A 22,361-nucleotide genomic window follows, 5' to 3' on the forward strand; every position below is an offset into this window, starting at 1 on the left:
AAGTCGGCCTATGAGACAAAAAATAATACAACTGTGTTCTTCCGGTCATCGGAAGAAAAGAAACAAAAGAAAAAGTGTGCATGTGTCTGGATACAACTGTGAATCATCATGGATCGGTGGAGAGAGAGAGAGAGAGAAATGAAATGAAATGAAATGTTATATTAACGTCTTCAAAAGGCCATAATGACCTATGAGACCAAAAGTTACATCATGGTGGATCTGATACAATGTCTGGATAAAAAAACCCAGAAAATGAAAAAATAAAGATGATACTACTGGCACCTAAAAAATGAAACTGGAACTGGAAGGTACACTATGGAGGTACCTCCATCTCATAATATGTGCCGCATCGGACACTGGCGGATCTCCTCAATATCCTGTGTGGTCAGCACCCTGACTGGGTGTCTCGCATGCCTCGCAAGAATAATCCGAATCTGCCGCTGCAACATCCGTCTATGCTGGGATGCCCTCCTCCGTGGTCGTGGGCGTCTGGACCACCCAAGCTCAATCGCACGATCAATCAGTGTACCTCTGGTGTGGGCGGTATCCATGTCCTGCTGCTGCTGTGGTCCATCTGGCGCAGTGATGGCCGGACTAAAGAAGTCTGTAATGTGCCTCTGAGTCTGGCTCTCTGTGCGCCTAAGCAGGCTATCTCTATGTCTCCGCAGCTCAAGCAAGAACAATCCCAAACACCTCTGGTCCTGGTACCCCATGACTCTGGAAAGTGGTCCAAAACCCTCTCTGAATAAACAGTGGAAACGACCACGTATCTCATAGTATGCAGTACAATGGCATATATAATGCAGCTCTGTCTCTGGCTCCCCATGGCATACTCGGCATATCCTGGCCTCAGCTGGTATACCTCTATATCGGCCAATCTCAATCTCAAGCTGGTGTGAGGATGTGCGAATCTGACCAATAGCACATCGTACTGCATGAGACAAGTGTACATCCATGTAACTGGGTCTGATCACAAAACCATCTGCTGTGAGCTGAAGAAAATGTTCTCTGTAGAAAGCCATCTTCGTGCCCAGCTCCTCAGTCGGCTGTATCCATGTCCTCCTAATGTCCAGCTGAACTAAATCCTGACGGATGAGTCTGGTAATCTCTGTCCGTGTAAGAGTGAGAGAGGGTGCCTCCAGAGAATACTGGAAGGGAGGCAATCTGTCCATGCTAAAACCATGTGCCTGGAACCAAGATGTCATCTGTCCATACCAACAAGCCGTGTCTCCCTGTAAAGCTAACTGTCGGGAGGACTCCAGGGCGAGGCGTGCATATCTGTCTCGGGGGAGATCCCACAAGCCATGTATGTAGGAGACTGATCTCGTAAGAGCCTCAATCACCAGAGGGGCAGCCGCCAGCTCTGCTCGAATAATCTCATGAGGTACCACAGCCTTGGCTCTAATAAGCCTAGCAATCATAGATACCAAAGGCCTCTCCATACCTCTCCACCCGCCTGCGCTGTGATGGCCCACTGAAGGTCCCCATATCTGCACTCCATAAAGCATAGCTGATGTCACTAGAGTGTCAAAAAGCCAGAGTTTTGTTCGAGGTTCCTGAAACTGAACCTGCGAACACATCCTCTCCAAACCACCCAGGGCTGCATGTGCTCTAGTCAATCTAGTCTCTGCTGCTCTCCTCATCGAAAACACTGGCCCACTGAATACTACCCCAAGATATGTATATGCATCTGTATACTCCACAATCTCCTGCCCATATGTAAATGTGGAAGCTGATCGCCGAACCCACTGTGGCGTGGTGTTAAACACCATAACCTTGGTTTTGCCAAGGTTGACAGACAATCCACTATCATGTGCAAACTCATGTAAAGCATCCAGATGACGCTGCATACCCTCAGGAGAGTCAGAGATCAACACAATATCATCAGCATATAACAATAGTGGGATCCATGTACCTGCTAGCTGGGCTCCTCTGTCCCCCAATCTCTCAATGTAGTCAGAAGCCTCATCCACATACATACCAAACAGTGAAGGAGATAACGGGCAACCTTGCTTCACTCCTATAGTGGAGTGAACCAAAGTAGAGACCCCCTCTGGGGTGCGTACCTGTCCTGCAACTGATCTGTATAAAGCCATAATTCCCCATATGAGCTAAAGACCCAATGGGCCTATGAGACCAAGTGATACAATTATGTCCATGGCATATCTCATCATGGAATGGAAGATAAAACAGAAAGAAAACATAAACATAGCTATCTCACTGAATTGGACACAGTATTGGGTCCCAAATACCCTCTGTTGATTGTAGGGCCTCCACCACGGATGGTGTATTTGCTTTATTAGAATGATGCAAATCTGTAAATCTTCTGACTCTTGACCTTTCACCTTCACCTTGGCTTTAGAGTTCCCCTTGGATGTCCTGGCCCTTGGAATTCTACAGCCCCTTGTGAATTGTAAGATGATGAAATGAATTCCTATGCAATGCTTTTATAGCACCTCTAGATGCTGGTCAGTGGGTTCTTACAAGAGTCAGCCTGTTAATAAATTCCCACGACCAGAATGTTACCTTTTTAAGATGTGCTTTTCACACCTATAAACTGGCCGCTTTTCTGTTGGCTGACTGGCCGCCTCTCGATGGGCTGTCCAACCTGCGCATGGCTGGGCTGGCTGCTGGGCAGCCACTATGCCCTGGCCACCTGGCCGTGCAGCGTTTAGGGCTGACCTCCATGGCTGGCCGGCTGGCCAACAGGTTGCCCAGGCCCCCAAAGCCCGGCCGACCAAGGCCTAGCCCCTTCTTGGGCTATTGGCCATTGGCCATAAGCCTCTTGGCCCCTTACGGTGGCCTAACGCTTGTCCTGTCTCTTAATCAAAGGATACCAACCCCTTTTGGGGTAGCCCAAAGGGCTGCCCCTTCTCCTACATGCAACTACATGCTCTAAGACCTAGATGCCTCGTATCTGGCTACAAGCCGAACACCCAGAACACCTATAATCATTCCTGAGGGTGACTCATAGTACGGACTGGCACTGCTTGTGCGGGACTTGCACACTTGACCAAGACCATGTACGGGACTTGTACACTTGACCTTGGACGCTTAGAGTGGAACCCTAGCTGACTCGTCCTGGATTGGGGCTCACAAGGGACCATTTTCCACTCCAAGTCCTGCACCTGTTGTACAGCTATGTCCACGTGGCATCCAAGTGCAGGATGCACGTGACATTCTGTCACAAACCCCTATATTCTAGGGACATGCGGATGTGTGTCAGGCCTAGAAACATGCGGATGCATGTACGTATTATACCTGGGCATGTGTATGGATCATATGAGTGGATGCATATGAGTCCAAGGACATGGCAGGACATTTGTGGACTTTCGGGCGGTGCCCGTGTGGATTCCGGCCATGCACACATGGTGTGTTATGATGGCAGGCGGAATATTTTCAAGTACAAGAATGATAATAGGTGGTTCTCCAAGTTTACATGTGCACAATGCATAAATGATGCAGGCCATAACTTTATTTTACTTTGTGTGACATTGTCTTGCTACCTGGACAATGCTTGTTATTTTGGCTTGTGAAGTCCGAGGGACCGGGGACGCCCGGGCACCTTGTGGACACGTGTGTGCACTCCTGTTTGGGCCTAGAACTGTGGGCTTATGGGTTTTGCAGGTGGTAAGTGCATCCACACTCAATTTACAGCTTACTTCATTTACTACTAAGGTTTATTGGTTTGCAGGTCCACACTCATTAATAAGTGGCCGGACAACTTATAATGCGTTCGCATTTGGTTGGACCAAAATTAATGAAGTCCGGACAGCTTATGGCCATTTCCCATTTGGTTGGACCTAAACTTATAGAAACAGGACAAATGGAGCACTATGGGCTGGACACCTACCTGGACACCTTATGGGGACACATGTTAGCCAGCATGTGTACCCACCAGGCCCGTGAGGTGGCACTTGAAAAAGGCGCCTCTCTCAAGAGGCCCTTTTGGGCTGTTTTACTCATTATTCAACATATTGGAGAGCTGGTTGGAGCTTTGGGAGTTGCTACAGGGCTGGTTGCTTGCTTCCCGGACTCACACAAGCTTGGACAACGATCCCCACACTCTTCTAAAGGGCTGGTTGGTAAATTTCAGACCTGCAATTTCTGGTTATTGCGAGTTTTAGGCTGGTTACAGGTGTCCAAAGTCAACTTGGACAGTACAGGACAGCTCTAGGGACCTCCACAGGGCTGTAGGACCCTTTACAGGTGGATTTCTCGCGACAAAAAGTTGCTGTTTTGGACTGGTTATTGCACAAAACAGGCCGGACAGTAATCTTGTACTTTGTAGACTCTTTTGGTAATATAACCTAAAGGGGGGGGGGGGGGTTCAGCCTATCATCGGCCCCTTTATGTGGTGTACTGTCATTTTCAGCTTTGTGGTTGTAATGCTCAAGTGTTAAGTGCTTAGAATCTTGTTCACATTTATACGATTCCAATACACGCGTCTGCCTCCCGTTACATTGGTATCAGAGCTCAGTTTTTCCCCTCATTGGAAAATGGTCTGAGGCTTGGAATCATAACTGGTGACCTGATTTGAGTGTCATGGACAGCCACATTTCTGACAGTGTGGAGAACACACAGGACCGTGAATTTCATGGTACAAGGGATGCAAGAGATGCTGCAGGCAATGATGTCTATGGAGATGCAGGTACTCATGACACTATGCATTCTGATTTGGAATCTTTGAGGCGTCAAGTGCGACGCTATAGGGCTGAAACCGAAGAGCTCAGGTCATTGAAAAATGACCCGGATGTACAAAGGGTGTTGGCTGCGAAGGCAAAGGCTTCGGTCCATGAAGTCACTTTTGAAGCAATTGCAAAGGAAATGGATGTTGAGAAACCCCGAGAGCTTGCACTTGCATACCTAATGGTTAAGGGTGATGTATACACCGAAGCAGATGGTAGATTGGCTTTCAAGAAGCCACCCCTCATGGCTGCCCGTGATGGTGCACATGATGCACAACAAGCAGGAAGAGCACAGCAAGTGCCAAATGCTGAAAGGACAAGAGTCCCTGGAGTTAGGCTTGATGCAGGTCAAGAGAAGAGTAAGGATGAGGGATCCTCTACTCATTCCCGCTTTGCTCCAAGAAGACATCCGTTCTCGTGTTGAGCTTTCCACTCATTCGGAGAGTGTGGCTCAAGAGAGAACGAAGAGGGATCGTGAATCTTCATCGCGGCATCATCACCATGGAGATGAACAGGATGTACATAGGGATGCACATAGAAGGAAGAAGCCTCCAGAGTTCAAGTCCGGTGACAAGGATGTAAAGTTTGAAAACTTTCAAGGACGGATGGACTCTACCAAAGCACTTGCTTTCATTAGACAGTTTGAGATAGCTTTTTGCAATGAAGACTTTTCGGAAAAGTCTATGCTTAGGCATGTGGGAATGCATCTCAAGGATACGGCAAGTGATTGGTGGCTTGCAAAAATACTTGATGGAAGTGCTGCCCCAACTTGGTCTTCTTTCAAAATTCAGTTTTATGATCAATTCTTACCACCAAACTTTGCAAAGGATGTACGCAAGGAGTGGGATTGGCTGTCCCAAGATGAGGGAGAGTCCGTTGCTTCATACATAGCAAAGTTTTGGAAAGTCCTTCTCAAGGTTACTCCCTTCATGGAGATTGGAGAGGACGAGAAGAAGAGAAAGTTTGAATCGGGGCTCCATCACATCATCCAACAAAGCTTGGGAGTGTACCCAAATAAGACCATACAAGAGCTTATACACTCAGCCATGGTTGTGGAGAACTTGCACATGAAAGCACCCACAAATAAGCCATTTGCAGGTCAAAACAAGAGCTAATTCAGGGCTGGTTATGACCAGAAAAAGGGTGGACAGCCACCTAAGAATGCTCCCAAAGATGGCCGAGATGCAAAGGATGACTACGAAAAGAAGCCGGGGGGTAAACGCCACAATTTTGGGCTCTCAAAACAATTGGAAGAGTACAGGAAGGCTGGAAAATGCTTGAAGTGTGGCAGTAAAGATCATATATATATCCTAAATGCCCACAGAATCCTAAGAATGCTGAGCCTAATGTGGAAAAGCCGCTTGTGAATGTTGTACCCGATGTGCAGGGTAATACAGGGCATGAGCCCAAGAGTAGAGTCATATGCAAGGCTTGGGGCAAATTGAAGGATTAGCCCGCTATGTTTCTTTTTGATGATGCTTCCACAGATAACTTTATATCCGTACAGATGGCTGCTGCCATAGGTCTCAATGTGGAAGACATGGGAATGCAAATGAATGCAGATGCCGCCTTTGAGGGCAAACAGGTTGATGTAACTCCGGTCATTGGTAAGCTCTGTGTACATATACAGGACTACCTCGACCATGAGAGCTTTTAAGTGGCTCCTCTTACAGGTTGTGATGTTTTGTTGGGGATGCCCTGGCATCACCGTTTAGAGCCTATTAAGGCTTACAAAGAGAAGAAAATCAGCTTTGTACATAGAGGCCGTGAGCACTCTATAGATGCTGGTACTATTGGAAGTACCATACCTCTTCTAAGCCATGTACAAATTAATAAGGCAAAAAAGAAATCGGCTTGTTCTTACTTGGTTTTTGTACGTGATACCATTGAACATTCTAGTGTTGATGTTAGTACATTAGATCAAGACAAGCTTAATTTTTTGAATGAGTTCAAAAATTGTTTTGCGAATGCTTTGCCAGCAAGGTTGCCACCCGAGAGGCCGGAACATCATTGCATAGATCTAATTCCCGGTAGCTTTCCACCTAATAGGCCACCATACAGGGTGAGTGCTAGTCAACAAGAAGAGATTATGGCACAGGTGAATGAACTTTTGGAAAAGGGTTTGATTCGGCCTAGTTCCTCGCCATATTGCTCGCCGGTACTTCTTGTTCAAAAGAAGGATGGTACTTACAGGATGTGTGTTGATTACCATGCCCTCAATAAGATAACCATCAAGAATCGGTTTCCGATTCCGCGCATTGATGACATCTTGGACAAGCTTGAAGGTTCGGCATGTTTCAGCCGAATAGACCTCAAGAGTGGGTATCATCAAGTGAGAATGGCACCTCAAGATGTACACAAGACTGCATTTAGGACAGCCTTTGGTCTTTATGAGTTTTTGGTGGTCCTTTTGGCCTTACAAATGCACCCGCTACCTTCAACAGGATGATGGACAGGGTGTTCAGAAAGCATAGAAAGTTCACGGGTATATTCTTTGATGACATTATTGTATTCTCAAAGAATGAAGCCCAACATCGTGAGCACTTGGCTATTGTGTTTAAAGAGCTTAAGGAAAATCAGCTCTACATAAATGCAAAAAAGAGTGAATTCTTCCTCCCAGAGATTCACTATCTTGGTCACATTGTATCAAAGGATGGTGTGCGCATGGATCCCGCAAAAGATACAAGCCATGCAAGAATGGCTAGAGCTGAAATCAGTCCATGAAGTGAGGAGCTTCCTTGGTTTATGTGCTTACTACAAGAGGTTCGTCAAGCATTTTGCTTTCATTGCCGCTCCGTTACATGAGTTAACGAAGAAGAAAGCAATCTTTAAATGGACACAAGAAGAGAGAGATGCCTTTCAAAAGTTGAAGAGTGCAATCATCTCGGGACCGGTACTCATTATTCCGGATTTGCACAAACCTTTTGTGGTGGAATGTGATGCATGTGGGGGCTGCATAGGGACTGTTTTGAACCAAGAAGGACATGCCATTGCCTATGAGAGCAGACGCTTGCAACATGCAGAGCTTCACTTACAGGTTTATGAGAAGGAGTTGTTGGCTGTAATTCATGCCCTTACTATTTGGAAACACTATCTTTTAGGGGCTGATTTTATGGTCAAAACTGATCATCAAAGTTTGAGATACTTTTTGACTCAAAGTAAGCTCTCAGAGAAGCATATGAGATGGGCAAATTTCCTCTCAATGTTTCATTTTCAGATTTTACACACTCCAGGGAAAAAGAATGTGGTGGCAGATGCCTTATCTAGACGACCCACAGGTTCATGCTATTACAGTTGCATACCATGAGGACTTATCGGATATGCGTAATACTTATCATCTGGATGAGGATTTTGCACATGTAAGGGCTGATTTGCAAGAGGGTATTGCTGTCCCATCTTATGTCATAAGAGATGGATATCTCATGATGCAAAATCGTATGTGTGTGGTAAAGAACCTTCGCCATAAGGTTATGGATGAGTGCCATGCTCCTCCATATGCAGGTCATAGAGGCATTTTGGCCACAGCACAAGCTTTGGAGAGGTATTTCTTTTGGCCAGATATTCGCAAGGATATTGAAGCATATGTGCGTGAATGTATGGTATGTCAAAAGGTCAAGTTTGACCGACATAAAGCACCTGGATTGCTTCAGCCTTTGCCTATACCAAATGAACCATGGGAAAACATTGCTATGGATTTCATTATGGATTTGCCAAGGGCGCCACAGGGAAATGATGCTATTTGGACCATCATTGACAGGTTCAGCAAGCAGGCACATTTCATTCCCGTGCGCAAGACAATAAAGCCAGATCATATGGCTAGGATGTTTTTGGCACAGATATTCAAACACCATGGCATGCCTAAATCTATTGTGGGGGATAGAGATCCTAGAACCACAAGCTTATTTTGGCGCGCATTGTTTGACAATATGGGTACAAAGCTGAACTTCTCATCAGCTTACCATCCACAGACAGATGGGCAAAGTGAAATAGCAAATTCAGCCGTTCTCGACTTGCTGAAATCTTATGTATCCGACCGCAAATCGGATTGGGAGAAGTATTTACCACTTGTAGAGTTTGCCTACAACAATACGGTACATACTTCTACGGGCAAGGCGCCCTTTGAGATTATCTATGGCAAGGTGGTACTACCACCCATCCTTCGTACAAAGGATGAGATTTTTGCAGCAGATGAGTATGTCAGAGACTTGGATACTGCATTTGCAAAGGTACGGACAGCCATAGAGAGGTCTCAAACCAAGAATAAAAAGGCAGCTGATAAGCATAGAAGGGATGTACAATTCAAACAAGGTGATTGGGTCTTGCTGAAATTTGAAAAGGCACGCCTTCGGAAGAGGCCAGGGAAAGAGGGAAAGTATCCTAAGCTTTCCAACAGGTACTATGGACCTTTTCAGATCTTGGAGAAGATCAATGATGTTGCATTTTGGCTTGTACTCCCGGATCATTGGAACATGCATAATGCTTTTCATGTGAGCCTATTGAGGCCTTATGTGGGACCGACACCGTTTGAGCCAGTTTTGGAAGACCCACCCGAGGTGGATGAGCTGGAAGAGATTCTTCAACCTGAACAGATTGTTTTTCACAAGGAACGAAAGCTTGCGGGAGGCAAACTTGTTCGTAGGCACCTTGTAAAGTTCAAGAATTATTCAGCTTTGGATGCGAAATGGATGGATGAGGCCTACTTCGAGGATTACCCAGATCTTTTGAAGGCCTATCTGGAGGCTTTTCAGTTGCGGTCAACTGATTAGAAGCCGGGGGGGATGTCACAAACCCCTATATTCTAGGGACATGCGGATGCGTGTCAGGCCTAGAAACATGCGGATGCATGTATGTATTATACCTGGGCATGTGTATAGATCATATGAGTGGATGCATATGAGTCCTAGGACATGGCAGGACATTTGTGGACTTTCGGGCGGTGCCCGTGTGGATTCCGGCCATGCACACATGGTGTGTTATGATGGCAGGCGGAATATTTTCAAGTACACATGGTGTGTTATGATGGCATCATAACACACCATGCACACATGGTGTGTTATGATGGCAGGCGGAATATTTTCAAGTACAAGAATGATGATAGGTGGTTCTCCAAGTTTACATGTGCACAATGCATAAATGATGCATGCCATAACTTTATTTTACTTTGTGTGACATTGTCTTGCTGCCTGGACAATGCTTGTTATTTTGGCTTGTGAAGTCCGAGGGACTGGGGATGCCCGGGCACCTTGTGGACACGTGTGTGCACTCCTGTTTGGGCCTAAAACTGTGGGCTTATGGGTTTTGCAGGTGGTAAGTGCGTCCACACTCAATTTACAGCTTACTTCATTTACTACTAAGGTTTATTGGTTTGCAGGTCCACACTCATTAATAAGTGGCCGGACAACTTATAATGCGTTCGCATTTGGTTGGACCAAAATTAATGAAGTCCGGACAGCTTATGGCCATTTCCCATTTGGTTGGATCTAAACTTATAGACACAGGACAAATGGAGCACTATGGGCTGGACACCTACCTGGACACCTTATGGGGACACATGTCAGCCAGCATGTGTACCCACCAGGCCCCTGAGGTGGCACTTGAAAAAGGCGCCTCCCTCAAGAGGCCCTTTTGGGCTGTTTTACTCATTATTCAACATATTGGAGAGCTGGTTGGAGCTTTGGGAGTTGCTATAGGGCTGGTTGCTTGCTTCCCGGACTCGCACAAGCTTGGACAACGATCCCCACACTCTTCTAAAGGGCTGGTTGGTAAATTTCAGACCTGCAATTTCTGGTTATTGCGAGTTTTAGGTTGGTTACAGGTGTCCAAAGTCAACTTGGACAGTACAGGACAGCTCTAGGGACCTCCACAGGGCTGTAGGACCCTTTACAGGTGGATTTCTCGCGACAGAAAGTTGCTGTTTTGGACTGGTTATTGCACAAAACAGGCCGGACAGCAATGGAATATGTGAGCATGGATGTGTCTCAAGGATTCCTGGTATAGCAGGTGCTTAGGGCAAGCATTGGGGACACTTGCTCGCGGAGAACACAGGTTTCTGGATCAGTTTCTCGCGTGGAAACAGGGCCTAAAGATCCATTTACATCTTGTGCAGGGCGGAGTACCTGTGAGGATTGTGATACTCTTGTGCAGGGCGGATGTACCTGTGTGTAGGGCGGATGTACCTACAGATTCTCTTGTTTGAAATGTATTCATTCATAATGTATTTGGAAGAATCAGGTGCAGGTTGGTGGTGAATCCCCAGGCACCCGTAATCTTGTACTTTGCAGACTCTTTTGGTAATATAACCTAGAGGGGGGGGTCAGCCTATCATCGGCCCCTTTATGTGGTGTACTGTCATTTTCAGCTTTGTGGTTGTAATGCTCAAGTGTTAAGTGTTCAGAATCTTGTTCACATTTATACGATTCCAATACACGCGTCCGCCTCCCGTTACACATTCCCTTCTACTTAACTTGATGGAAGCTGCATAGCCTCCAAATAGTTTGTCAATAAAGCCGGATAGTCGTCGAAAAATTCTTTGTCAAGCCAAACCGCTTTGTGTCCCTCAGTCTTGAAACTTTGTGAGGAACTATCTTTGTCTTCGATTGAAACCGTACTTGAAGCGGTGGAGAAGGATCTGCTTGAGAACCATTACTTCAACTTCATCAATAATGTCTGGTTCCACTTCGGGATTGGACCTGCATATGGTTTGAGCCAACTGACATGAAACACATCGTGCATAGTCTAGCTTGGAGGTAACTTCAACTTCATCGACACCTCGTTGATCTTTCTCAAGATAGGAAATGGTTCGAAGCTTCTGAAGAAAGATAACTCTGGGCATCGCTTGCCCACCCATTTCAACCGGTGCTTAATTATCCAATCTCCTTCCGAGAATTTCACATCCCTTCCGTCTTTGTTGGCCTGTCGGGTGTAGGCCTCTTGCGCTTTAGTCAGCCTGTCTTTGATTGATTTCAAGATGTCCTGGTAAGACTCAATCAATCCGTTCGCTTTGGGTACTGAAGACAAGGGTCAATAGCGACTGGAATGGTCTTGTTGCATGCGTAGAAGCCTTACAGTACTGATCCATAGTCCTAAGCCTGATTAAGAACAAGATGCTGATTTAAACATGATTAAGACAAAGGAGAGAGAAGAAGAGAGATAGTTGGTGTCGGGTTTTCTTGTATTTAATATGATACAAAAGGCTTGTACATGGTTAGGCCCTTGGTCAGTCCCAAAGGGTGACCTCTGGCCCCTTCTACATGATGGATGATGACTTCTACTTCTTATAATGATGAATGAACTCAGTGAATGACTTGATAAATGACTTCATGCTTTTATATATGCCTGAGGTGCTGGTCAGCCAGCTCTAAATACTGTCGGCCTGCTTTGGACATGAAATATAACTAAAAATAACATTAAATGGCTGCGCTAACTTTACCACTACCCCATGTGCTGGTCAACTTCTTGCAGACTAGCGTCTGCTACCTAGGTCCTCCTGATGGCTGCCGACTGCAGCATAGTTGCAATGAAACGCGTTTCATTCAGTTTGAATGAAACGAAACGTTTTGTAAACGTTTCATACGAATAAAACACGTTTCATTCGCGTCCACCTGGGAACTGTCCAATTTAAGCGTTTTTTACCCAGATTCTTTAGTTTTAACTTGAAAACATGTTTTAATGTGTAAATGATGCATGTTTAATATTGTTTTGTAGGGAAGGCAACATATTTTTTACATATTATAAACTTATATATAAATTTTGGGGCCTGTAATCCCCCTGTTTTGTATGAAACGTTTTTGAAACGTCTGGGATTTGAAAGAAACATTTATGAAACGCGTTTCATGAAACGCCTGGCAACTATGGATTGCAAAGGCTGGTTGCCTCTAATGGCTCTGACGAGGGTCCTAGACCCGATGATGCACGGTGTTGAGGAGGAAGATGATGATGATGATGTTGATGCTGATGCTAATATTGTTGATAGTAATGATGTCCTAACTGCTAAATTAATCAAGGATATATGATGTTCATGCTGGAGATTAGCCATGGCATGAGCGTGCACGTGACATCCCCTCCTGCTAAACTTGATGACGGGGTGGACACTCTGTCATCCTTCCTCCCTGGACTACTGACTTTAACCTACTACTTCTGACTCTAACTTTGACTTTGATATTTTTGTCTGAACACCTTCCACTTCTGATCTCCACTTCGAAGTCTTGTTGAAGAATTGAGCATCTGCTCCATAGTTGTCCCCATGCCTGTTATCCCTTTTCCTTAACACAGCGCAAGTCACCTGCCGGAACTGATTATGCCTGTTGCTAGGTCTTTGGAACTGATCTGAGAGCTTAATGATGTATTGGTTCTCAGTACATACCCTCAGGGAATGCTTTCTTCTAGCTTCACCTATTCCAGACCCACTCCATCTACTACCCTGTTGCATTCTTCTGCTGAGTCTGTGCACCTCCTTGAGACTATGCTTAGTGGGTGAGCCTGAATGCTCTGATACCAATGTCGCATGCACGGAAGCCTTGCAGTAATGATTCACAAACTATTAAGAACAAGATGTTGATTTAAACATGATTAAGATAAAGGGGAGAGGAGAGATAGTTGGTGTCAGGTTTTCTTGTATTTAATATGGAAGGCTTGCACATGGTTAGGCCCTTGGTTAGCCCCAAAGGGTGATCTCCGGCCCCTTCTACATGATGGATGATGACTTCTAATTCTTAAAATGATGAATAAACTAAATGAATGACTTGATAAATGACTTCATGCTTTTATATATGCCTGAGGTGCTGGTCGGCCTGCTTGGGACATGAAATATTCCTAAAAATAACATAAATGGCTACGCTAACTTTACTGCTGTCCCATGTGCTGGTCAACTTCTTGTAGACTGGCGCTTGCTACCTAGGTCTTCCCTAATGGCTGCTGACTGCTACAAGCTAGTTGCCTCTAATGGCTCCTAGACCCTCCATGATGATGATGGTGTTGAGGATGATGATGATGATGATGATGCTGATGCCAATACTGCTGATGGTAATGATGTCCTAACTGCTAGATTAATCAAGGATTTATGATTTTCATGTTGGAGATTAGCTATGGCACGAGCATGCACGTGACAGGTCTTCCAAACGTAGCTTCATAAGGAGCCCTGCCAATAGCTCAAGAAAACGAATCATTCAAAACTGCTTCAACTAAAGGCAAATAAGATTCCACTTACCTTGCTGATCATGGACATAACATTTTAGCACGTCAAAGGCCAATTGGTTGTAAATCTCTATCTGGCCCTCCGTTTGTAGATGAAATGCACTGGAAAAATTCAATTTAGTACCAAAACTAGCAAACAATGCCCTCCAAAAATGCCTCGTAAACTTGGCATCACAGTTTGACACTATGGTCCTAAGAATCCCACCAATCGGGTACCAATGCCGAATGAACACGTGGGCAATGTCCTTGGCGGTCACATTAGCCATGTATAGAATAAGCATAACAAATTTGCTAAATCTATCAACAATAGTCAAACATTGCATGTTATGCTTACCGGGACTGGGAGGCAGATTTGTCACAAAATCCATAGATATATCTTGGAAAAGTCCCTCAAGAATAGGCATGTCGTGTGCAAGAATTGCCATGGACATTCTCAGAAGATAATCCAGAAGGGGCAGCCAGAAAAAGAGCACTTAGAACCAGAAGTTGGAGCATAGGGTGCAGAAGTGTCTAGTGTGGACTTGGAGAAGAACCAGAAGATCTGTTGGCTGCAAGGAGGGTCCTATCGGCTGAACCAGATGAGGCGGCTGCAGGCGCATCAAGGGATATGATATTGTTGTCCAGTCGGCTGGCCGACTGCTGGTCGGCCAGTTCTCCTTTGGTCCAAGAAGCCTATAAATAGGCCCTTGTGCTCATTGATAGAATCTAGCATTCCACTAGGGAATGGGTCCTAGTTTAGGACAGATTTTGGTGTATTCCACCTTTTATGTAAGGCAGCCTATGGCTGTAGATTAGGGTACCTTTTTGTATCATAAGAATATACTGAATTTCCAGCTTTTCTCTCTCTCTACCCTCCCTTCTGTCTGCGTTTTTGCATCAGCATGTTCTCAGAGGTGTTTAGGGCTGAAAGAAGACTCCTAGAGCTTCCGCGTGTTACAATGGTATAAGAGCATCAGGCTCAGCAAAGCTAAACACTGATTCAGTCCCATATGATGGTGTACAGGTCCAAGGTACAGGAAAGTGCACGGATACGAAGCCCAAGGCAAGGAACACAAGATCGGGAAGAGCTCCCAGGAGGTTTGTTGTTGGTGGTGTTCCACAAAGCCAGAGGGGACGGCAGTCCCGTGAGCCAGATATGTTCTCGGGCAACGGTCCCAAGGGAGGATTATCCTCCAAGGGGTGATGTGAGAGTGCTAGACTCATTTCTCAAGAATGAAGACCAAGACAGTGTTCAGAGTCAGGGCAGGAATGGATTAGGGATTGGAAGGAATAGATGCATAGATCTTATTCAGAGTTAGAGTGGTTTTGGAGACCGGGCCATTTTTTCAGAGAAAAGGGTTGTCAGAGATGGATGGATGATAGAGGGACTCCTTGAACAGAATGGGATGATGACAGTCATCCAAGGAAAAAGTTGGAATCCCGTCATCAAGTGTAGCAGAGGGGGATGTCATGTGCAAGAATTGCCATGGACATTCTCTGAAGATAATCCAGAAGGGGCAGCCAGAAAAAGAGCATTTAGAACCAGAAGTTGGAGCATAGGGTGTAGAAGTGGCTAGTGTGGACTTGGAGAAGAACCAGAAGATCTGTGGGTTGAACTAGATGAGGCGGCTGCAGGCACATCAAGGGATATGATATTGTTGTCTAGTCGGCTGGCCGACTGCTGGTCGGCCAGTTCTCCTTTGGTCCAAGAAGCCTATAAATAGGCCCATGTGCTCATTGATAGAATCATTCATTCCACTAGGGAATGGGTCCTAGTTTAGGATAGATTTTGGTGTATTCCAGCTTTTATGTAAGGCAGCCTATGGCTGTAGATTAGGGTACCTTTTTGTACCATAAGAATATCGTTTTTGCATCAGCATGTTCTCAGAGGTGTTTAGGGCTGAAAGCAGACTCCCAGAGCTTCCGCGTGTTACAAGGCAGTGGTTGAAGCAACCCTGCTTTCTTCTCACCATGAGACGCTTTCACTTTTTGACAAATCTCAGATTGTTGCACATGAGTGAACACATCTTGCCTCTTTCTTGGCCAATAAAACTACCGCTCTAACTTCTCCAAAGTCGAGTTCGTCCCTGTGACCACCAGTGATGGCATCATGGGTGTCATGGAGAAGAGCTACCTTGAACGACTTCATGACACAAAGGCAGCCTTTGTAGAAAAGCCACCCATCCCGTATAAAAATGGGCCTGGTCCTACGATGTCCAATGCATGTTCCCACTGTGTACCGAATTCCTTGGAATTCGCATACGTGTGCTACATATCATCTTGTCCCGTACCAACCAGGTCTAGTCTAGTGGTATGAATCGTAGTCACTGTTCCCTTCCTGCTCAAAGCATCGGCCATTGGATTTTCCTTTCCTGGAAAGTACTCAATCATGCACCAAAATTGTCGGAAATTTGGCTCCTGCGGTGCTGGCGGTCACTCCACTGTGCACTTGGCATTGTCTAAATCCAACGCAATGCCTAATGGTCACGACGACCTCAAAGTCTTGCCCACAAAGGAAATGCTTTCCAATGTTTTAGGGCCTGAATCGGTGCAAGGAGTTCCCGATCATAGACCGAGTATTTTTTTTTTGCGGGTAGCAGCTTACGAGACATGTAAGCTACTTGATAGCCATTTTGTTGTGAAACAACTCCAATTGTGATGTTACACGCATTGGTGATCACCTGGAACGGCTCATCCCACGAGGCCAGCGCTAGACAAGGCACCTCTGACAAGGCCACCTTGAGGTTCTTGAATGCCTCCAATGTTGCATGCGCGAAAGCCTTGCTGTGCTGATCCACAACCCTAAGCCTGATTAAGAACAAGATGCTAAATAAACATGATTAAGACAAAGGAGAGAGAAGAAGAGAGGGATTGGTGTCAAGGTTTTCTTTGTGAATTATATGGTACAAAAAGGTTACTGATGAATGTACATGGTCAGGCCCTTGGTCAGCCCTAGAGGGGTGATCTCTGGCCTCTTACATGACTTCTTCTGCTAACTACAACGTTGAATACTGAATATGACTTGGTGAATTTGCTGAATGATGTGGGTTTATATACTTTGCTAGAAAGCTGGTTGGCCAGCTAAGCTGCAGTCAACCTATTGCTTGGACCTAAAAATGGGTATTTAATTGCCATAAATGAGGCGCTTTATTGCTCTAAATAGTTATGCCCTATTTAATGGAAACTTTGGGATCCCTAGCTCACATTTAATGATTACTAGGGTTTTGGACACATTTCTGATAATCCGAAAAGTGTGTTGAACCCAATCAATGTTTGGTTGGAAGTTGTGAAACCATTGAATTCCCAAAACAATGTCTACTCCCACTAGAGAGGAAACCATAAAATCTCGCACAAACTCGTTGCCCTGAATAACTAGTTTAGCACCTTGAGCTTCAAACTTGATGCTCGTCATCATGCCTGTGCTAAATCCTGGAGGCCTTTAGGTTTTCCCATTTTACAAGAGTCACATGCTCCCATTCGAGGCCTTTAGGTTTTCCCATTTTCCCAATGCCTGGAGTTGGAAGTTGGAACCTGGATTCTATAAAAAAACCCAAATTTGCAGATTTAAAAAAAGCCCCAAAATAAAGGTCAAACTTCAAAGTTCATCACGAGTTCTTTAAATCTGGATTCTACACATTTTAGGACCCCAAATGTACACATTTTAAAAAAGCCCCCAAAAATACCAATCATATATGTATTATGTACTTGTAGACTGTAGTACTGTGCTACTGTGACCTGTCTACATATTAAGTTCTAACACAGGTGACAGTATAGAGTCCAGACTACAGAGCATTGAGTACATGCTACATAGTTGACCATGCTCAGGCCTTGCATGTTGGCCGTATAGACGACTTACTGATAGGGGTGTACCTGGGCGGTGGTAACGTCGAGGAGCTGTACACGCAGCTCTGGGCACGAAAAACGACGACTAAACAGCTTCAATAGGGCAAAAACAACGCACTCGAAAAAAAGCCTTAATTTTTTTAATAAAAAAAACATCATGTATGAAATTAATATATCATTTGTCATTTTAGCAAACGTTTTCAAATATCTGGCTCATCAATCATTTGCGAATGTTTGGAACTATGGATTGGTCTTTGTGATCCCCACCTATGCCAGCAGATCTTGCAGATTCTTTAGCCGTGATATGAACTGCTCTGTTGCTTCTCCTTCAGAATGCTTTTCTGTTGCAAGCTGATTCTCAAGGTTTTGAATTCTCGTCTGATTCCTCGTCTCATATTGGTTCTCAAGAACTTGCTATGTCACATGCACCCGTCACTGAGGTGCCATGTGACACATTGGCTCATCACAACAGTGCTATACTTGTACAGATTTAGTACCTTTTTAGGATTATTTGTCGTACGTTGTGACCCCATCGTGAGCCCTAGTCTAGGGACATGTTAGGCACAAGCTATGTAGGTCTTTCCAAGTCTTAGGTATCAGAGTTTGTCATTTAACCCATGTGGAGAAAAATTAATTCATGTAGGTCACCCTAGCATAGGCATATGTAGAAGCATGTAGGGCATAAGGCATAAGGCTTGCCTTTTGGCATGGCTCATGGGCACAGCAAAGCCACCCGATAGAGGCCAACATGGCTATTGTACAGCCAAGAGAAGCCATACGGCCTGTTGGCCAACATGAAGTCTAGGCCGACTCTCATGTGTGAAGGCAGTAGCATTTAATGCTATATTCCAGAAATCGTGAGCTACCTAGTCAACAACAGTTCCTGAAATCGACTAGCATCTTGATGATCATATATGAGCACCCTTCAGCCCCAAGCTTAAGTCAAACAAGATCAGAGCTATGTGTGCGTAAGTCTTTTGGCTTGTGCATACATAGCTACAGCCAAGCACTTCATTTTGCTTCAGTCCAAGACATCCTGAAGTCTTCTTCAGCATTCAGCCTTCATTCTTGCATCTCCTTGAGCAGATTTGGGTGTGCATAAAGGCTTCCAAATTGTTCCACAGTTGTCTTCAGTCCGCTTGACGGTTCAGCCGACATTGGTCTACATCGTCCTTGCATCGTCCTTGCATTTGGCAATCCTCAGTCAACTGTCATCAAGAAGTTTTCTGCATTGTAAAGAAGTTTTCCAAAGCAATAAAATAAATACTCTTGCTCGTGGGAGGGGGCCCTTCAGTGGGTAGATTGGGACCCCATCTGATGTTGACTCTACATATTTTCTCCACATCTCTCTCTCTCCTGTGAACAAAAATTAAAGTGGATTGCTTCATGCTCACTAACCTAAAGGTATAAAGAAGGCCTTGCTGTGCGTTACGCTATCATTCCGGTTGCATGCTACGTTGGTATTAGAGCTTTTGGTTGTGACCCAGCTTGGCTACCTATAGTGAGAGCATTCTGTGAATGGTAAAACTGAGGTTAGGAAAAACCACCCAGCCATTCACCATGTCAGGAAAAGAAGAAAGAAGCTCCAAAGAAGTCACCACAATAGAAGAAAGTTTTCACGAAGACACCTTTGCAGAAGAAAGTGTCCACGAAGACATGTCAAAAGAACAAATGCTTCCGCAAAAAACTAAAGTTTTCCTTCAAGAGCTGATGGAACAAAACATGCTACTATAGTTACAACTTCGTTACAACTTCAACTGGTGAAAGAAGCAGAAAAGACTAAAGAGCAGGGTTCCCCAAATGTTGAACACATGCTTCTTCTAATGGAGCAACAAAGATGAGAGAAACTTGCTGAGGAATGGAAGGCCGAGGAATCCAAACTCAAGGATGATGGAGATTGGCACGAGGTAGAACGCGTAGCTTTGGAGCATCAACATAAACTCGATCGGGAAGCCATGCAAATACTTTTGTCTCCAACCTCAAAGCTAACATGACCAATTTGGAGGATACTTTTGTGTCCGATCTCAAAGCTAGGTTTCTTCCACCACAATACATGACCAATTTGGAGGATGAGTTTTACAAACTCTCCCAAAATGGATGTTGACCTATTCCAACAAGGTCATAACCATGGCACAAAAAGTGTTTCTTTTGCCATCAAGTAGGCCATGGTAAGAAGGATTGTATCAGATAGCAGGTTGAGAAAGCTACCAAAGCGTCATCCTCTGCAATGGCCACGTCGAAGCTACCTCTACCCCTCTATCCTCAATTGCAAATGCTGTTGCCCGCTTTGAATGATAAGCACGAGGGTGAGACTGAAGAGCGGACGAAGGCTCTTATTTTTCCGAGAAATAGATCCTTCTATTAGTTAATGAAAAACAGCTACGATGGGTAAATACAACCACGAAGGGCTAGATACAACCTCGCCTCATGTACAGGGTGGGGATCAAATAATCAAAAGGGTGGAGAAAGATGCACTTCCCCTCCAGCAGGCCACTCTATGAGGAGAAGGCTATCTCATACAAAGGGAGAGGGAGGGGGGGTGGGAATAACCACACAGGTGGTCTATAATGCCAAGTGGGATCACCTCCTCTATCCGTGAGAAAAGGGCTAGGCTGTCAGAGCCTCAAGAAAGCTCCTGCCACTTCCACATGCGGTCAGAGCCACTGTCACGTGCACCCTGCACTGGTGTACACAGTGACACACTGGCATGATCATCAATGCAACATTTATATAGAAGTAAAACCTTTTCTAGGATTATTTGTCGTACGCCGTGACCCCATTGTGAGCCCTCAGTCCAGGGATAGTCAGGCACGAGCTACGTAGGTCAGTCAGATGTCAGTCCTCCTAACCCACTTGGAGAAAGCATCATACAGAAGCATTTAGGTGTCTGCCTAGCATTAGATGCATGTGTAGGCATGTCTAGGACCATTGCATTAGAAGGGGGCCAGCCCTAAGGCCAGCCCCAAGGCAGCCCACTTGGGCTAGCCTCTATGCCTTTTGCCATGTAGTGGGCCAGCCCATGTGGCTTAGGGGGCCAATCGGCCAGCATCCGACCTATTAAATATTAATAGTGATTAATGTGGGAATAAACAAGTGCTGGGTGGTTGAGTAAACTAGCACTGAATGTAAGCCTTAAATAAAGCTGTTCCAATGTGTGAACAACCGCTAGTATGTATAAGTCTCTTGTGTAGGAGTAGCCTCTTAAAAGGCATATGTGGTGGCATCATACTTAGAATATTTGGTGGAATGTTATTTAGCATATGTGGTGGCATCAAATCAAGCATATGCTCTGCTCGCTGAAGCTCCCGCCCATCCCTGCTTGCGCTACCTGCACACTTGCGCCCCCTGCCTGCCTGCCTGCTCGTCCCCTCGCGCCCCCCTCGTTCCTCGCGCCTTCCCTTGCCCCCCGCCGCTTGCTGCACCCCCCTCCCACGTTGCATTGCCCGCCGCCCCTCCTTTTTGCCCCCTCCGCCTGCTTTCGCTGCTGCGCCCCCCTCCCTCGCTGCACTGCCCGCCGCCCCTCCTCGCCTTCGCGCCCACCCCCTTCTTTGCGCCCACCCCCCCTCTGCAGCGCCCCGACCCCCCCCTCCGCCAGCACTTTCTCCACCCCGCCTCTCTTGCGCGCAGCTTCCGCCCCCCCCCCCCCCCCCCCCTAGGGCTTCTCCTTCGCCACTTCACCCCCCCCCCCCCCCCCCTTTTCTTGCTGACTTCCGCCCCCAGGGGGTTTTTTTTCCTTTTTCTCTGGCCTTCGTCTTCCGCCTCGCTGTGTGCAGCTCGTTTCTTGCAGGATCTCCGCTTTCGCCTCGCCTTCGCCTTAGCTTCAGACTCTGATGGAGGCTCCTCCCGCCCCGCCTCAGAGGGACTCATCCGCAGCCCCCTCGTCCGCTCTTGAGGACACCCCCATCAGGCTTTCTCTTTCGCCAGAAGAGGAAGTGAGCCTCACCGCAGAGGTGGAACGCCTCCAGGCTCATTCCACCATCTGCCGTATAGTCGGCACTCGCCCCAGCAGAGGGGAGATCCGGGATCTTCTCCAAGCCCCCCTTCTTGCAGAGCAAGATCCTAGACGTACAGCTACTGGGCCGTGGACATTATCAGATTGAGTTCGAGACCGCCCAGAGCGTGGCCAAGGTCCTTGCCATGAGTCCCCTTGACATCAGGGGTGCTCGGGCTTTCTTCAGACCTTGGCAGCATGGCTTTGACCCAGCAGCGGTTGAGTAGGGAGAGCGCCTTTTTCATGTTACAGTTTGCTTCCCTCGACTCCGCCGAGAGTATCTTCCGCTCCTCTCTAGGCTAGGAGCATTGTTGGGTTCGGTACTAGAGACTGGCCCCACAGTAGCTTCAGTGGTGGCCAGAGCAGCTGGGCTACCTTCGGTCAGAGTTTTGGTGTCTGACATCTCCTCCCTTCCTAAGGTCATTCACCTACCTAGGATAGGGAGGGGATGGATTGATCAGAGAGTGGAGTTCTCGGGGCTCCCGAACCAGTGCTTCATTTGCAGGCAGGTCGGTCATCTGGCCAAGGCCTGCCCTTGCAGGAGACCTCGACCCTCACCACAGCAGCAGGCCCCTGATGGCCCGCCCACAGATGCGGCACGGCAGGCTGCCTCCGGGACACCTGCTCAGGCCACAGAGACCTCGGAGTGGCAGCCTGGACAGGGGCGC

The 22,361-nt window shown here is 46.3% G+C and overlaps 2 protein-coding genes across 3 annotated transcripts in view; both read left to right on the plus strand.

Annotated features, from left to right (window-relative positions):
* Nucleotides 1-22,361, plus strand: part of LOC147638740 (cytochrome c oxidase assembly factor HCC1-like) — a 130,695-nt gene that overhangs the window by 16,299 nt on the left and 92,035 nt on the right. The window lies entirely within an intron of this gene.
* LOC147638741 (uncharacterized) lies at nt 4,413-5,836 on the plus strand. Its single transcript, XM_086796337.1, has 2 exons — nt 4,413-5,206; nt 5,289-5,836. Exon 1 carries the CDS (start codon nt 4,546-4,548, stop codon nt 5,110-5,112), a length of 567 nt encoding a protein of 188 aa, XP_086652463.1. The 5' UTR covers nt 4,413-4,545; the 3' UTR covers nt 5,113-5,206; nt 5,289-5,836.

This window comes from Cibotium barometz, chromosome 5, assembly GCF_041138505.1.
Source record: "Cibotium barometz isolate CiBa-2024 chromosome 5, ASM4113850v1, whole genome shotgun sequence".
Classification (NCBI taxonomy): Eukaryota; Viridiplantae; Streptophyta; class Polypodiopsida; order Cyatheales; family Cibotiaceae; genus Cibotium; species Cibotium barometz.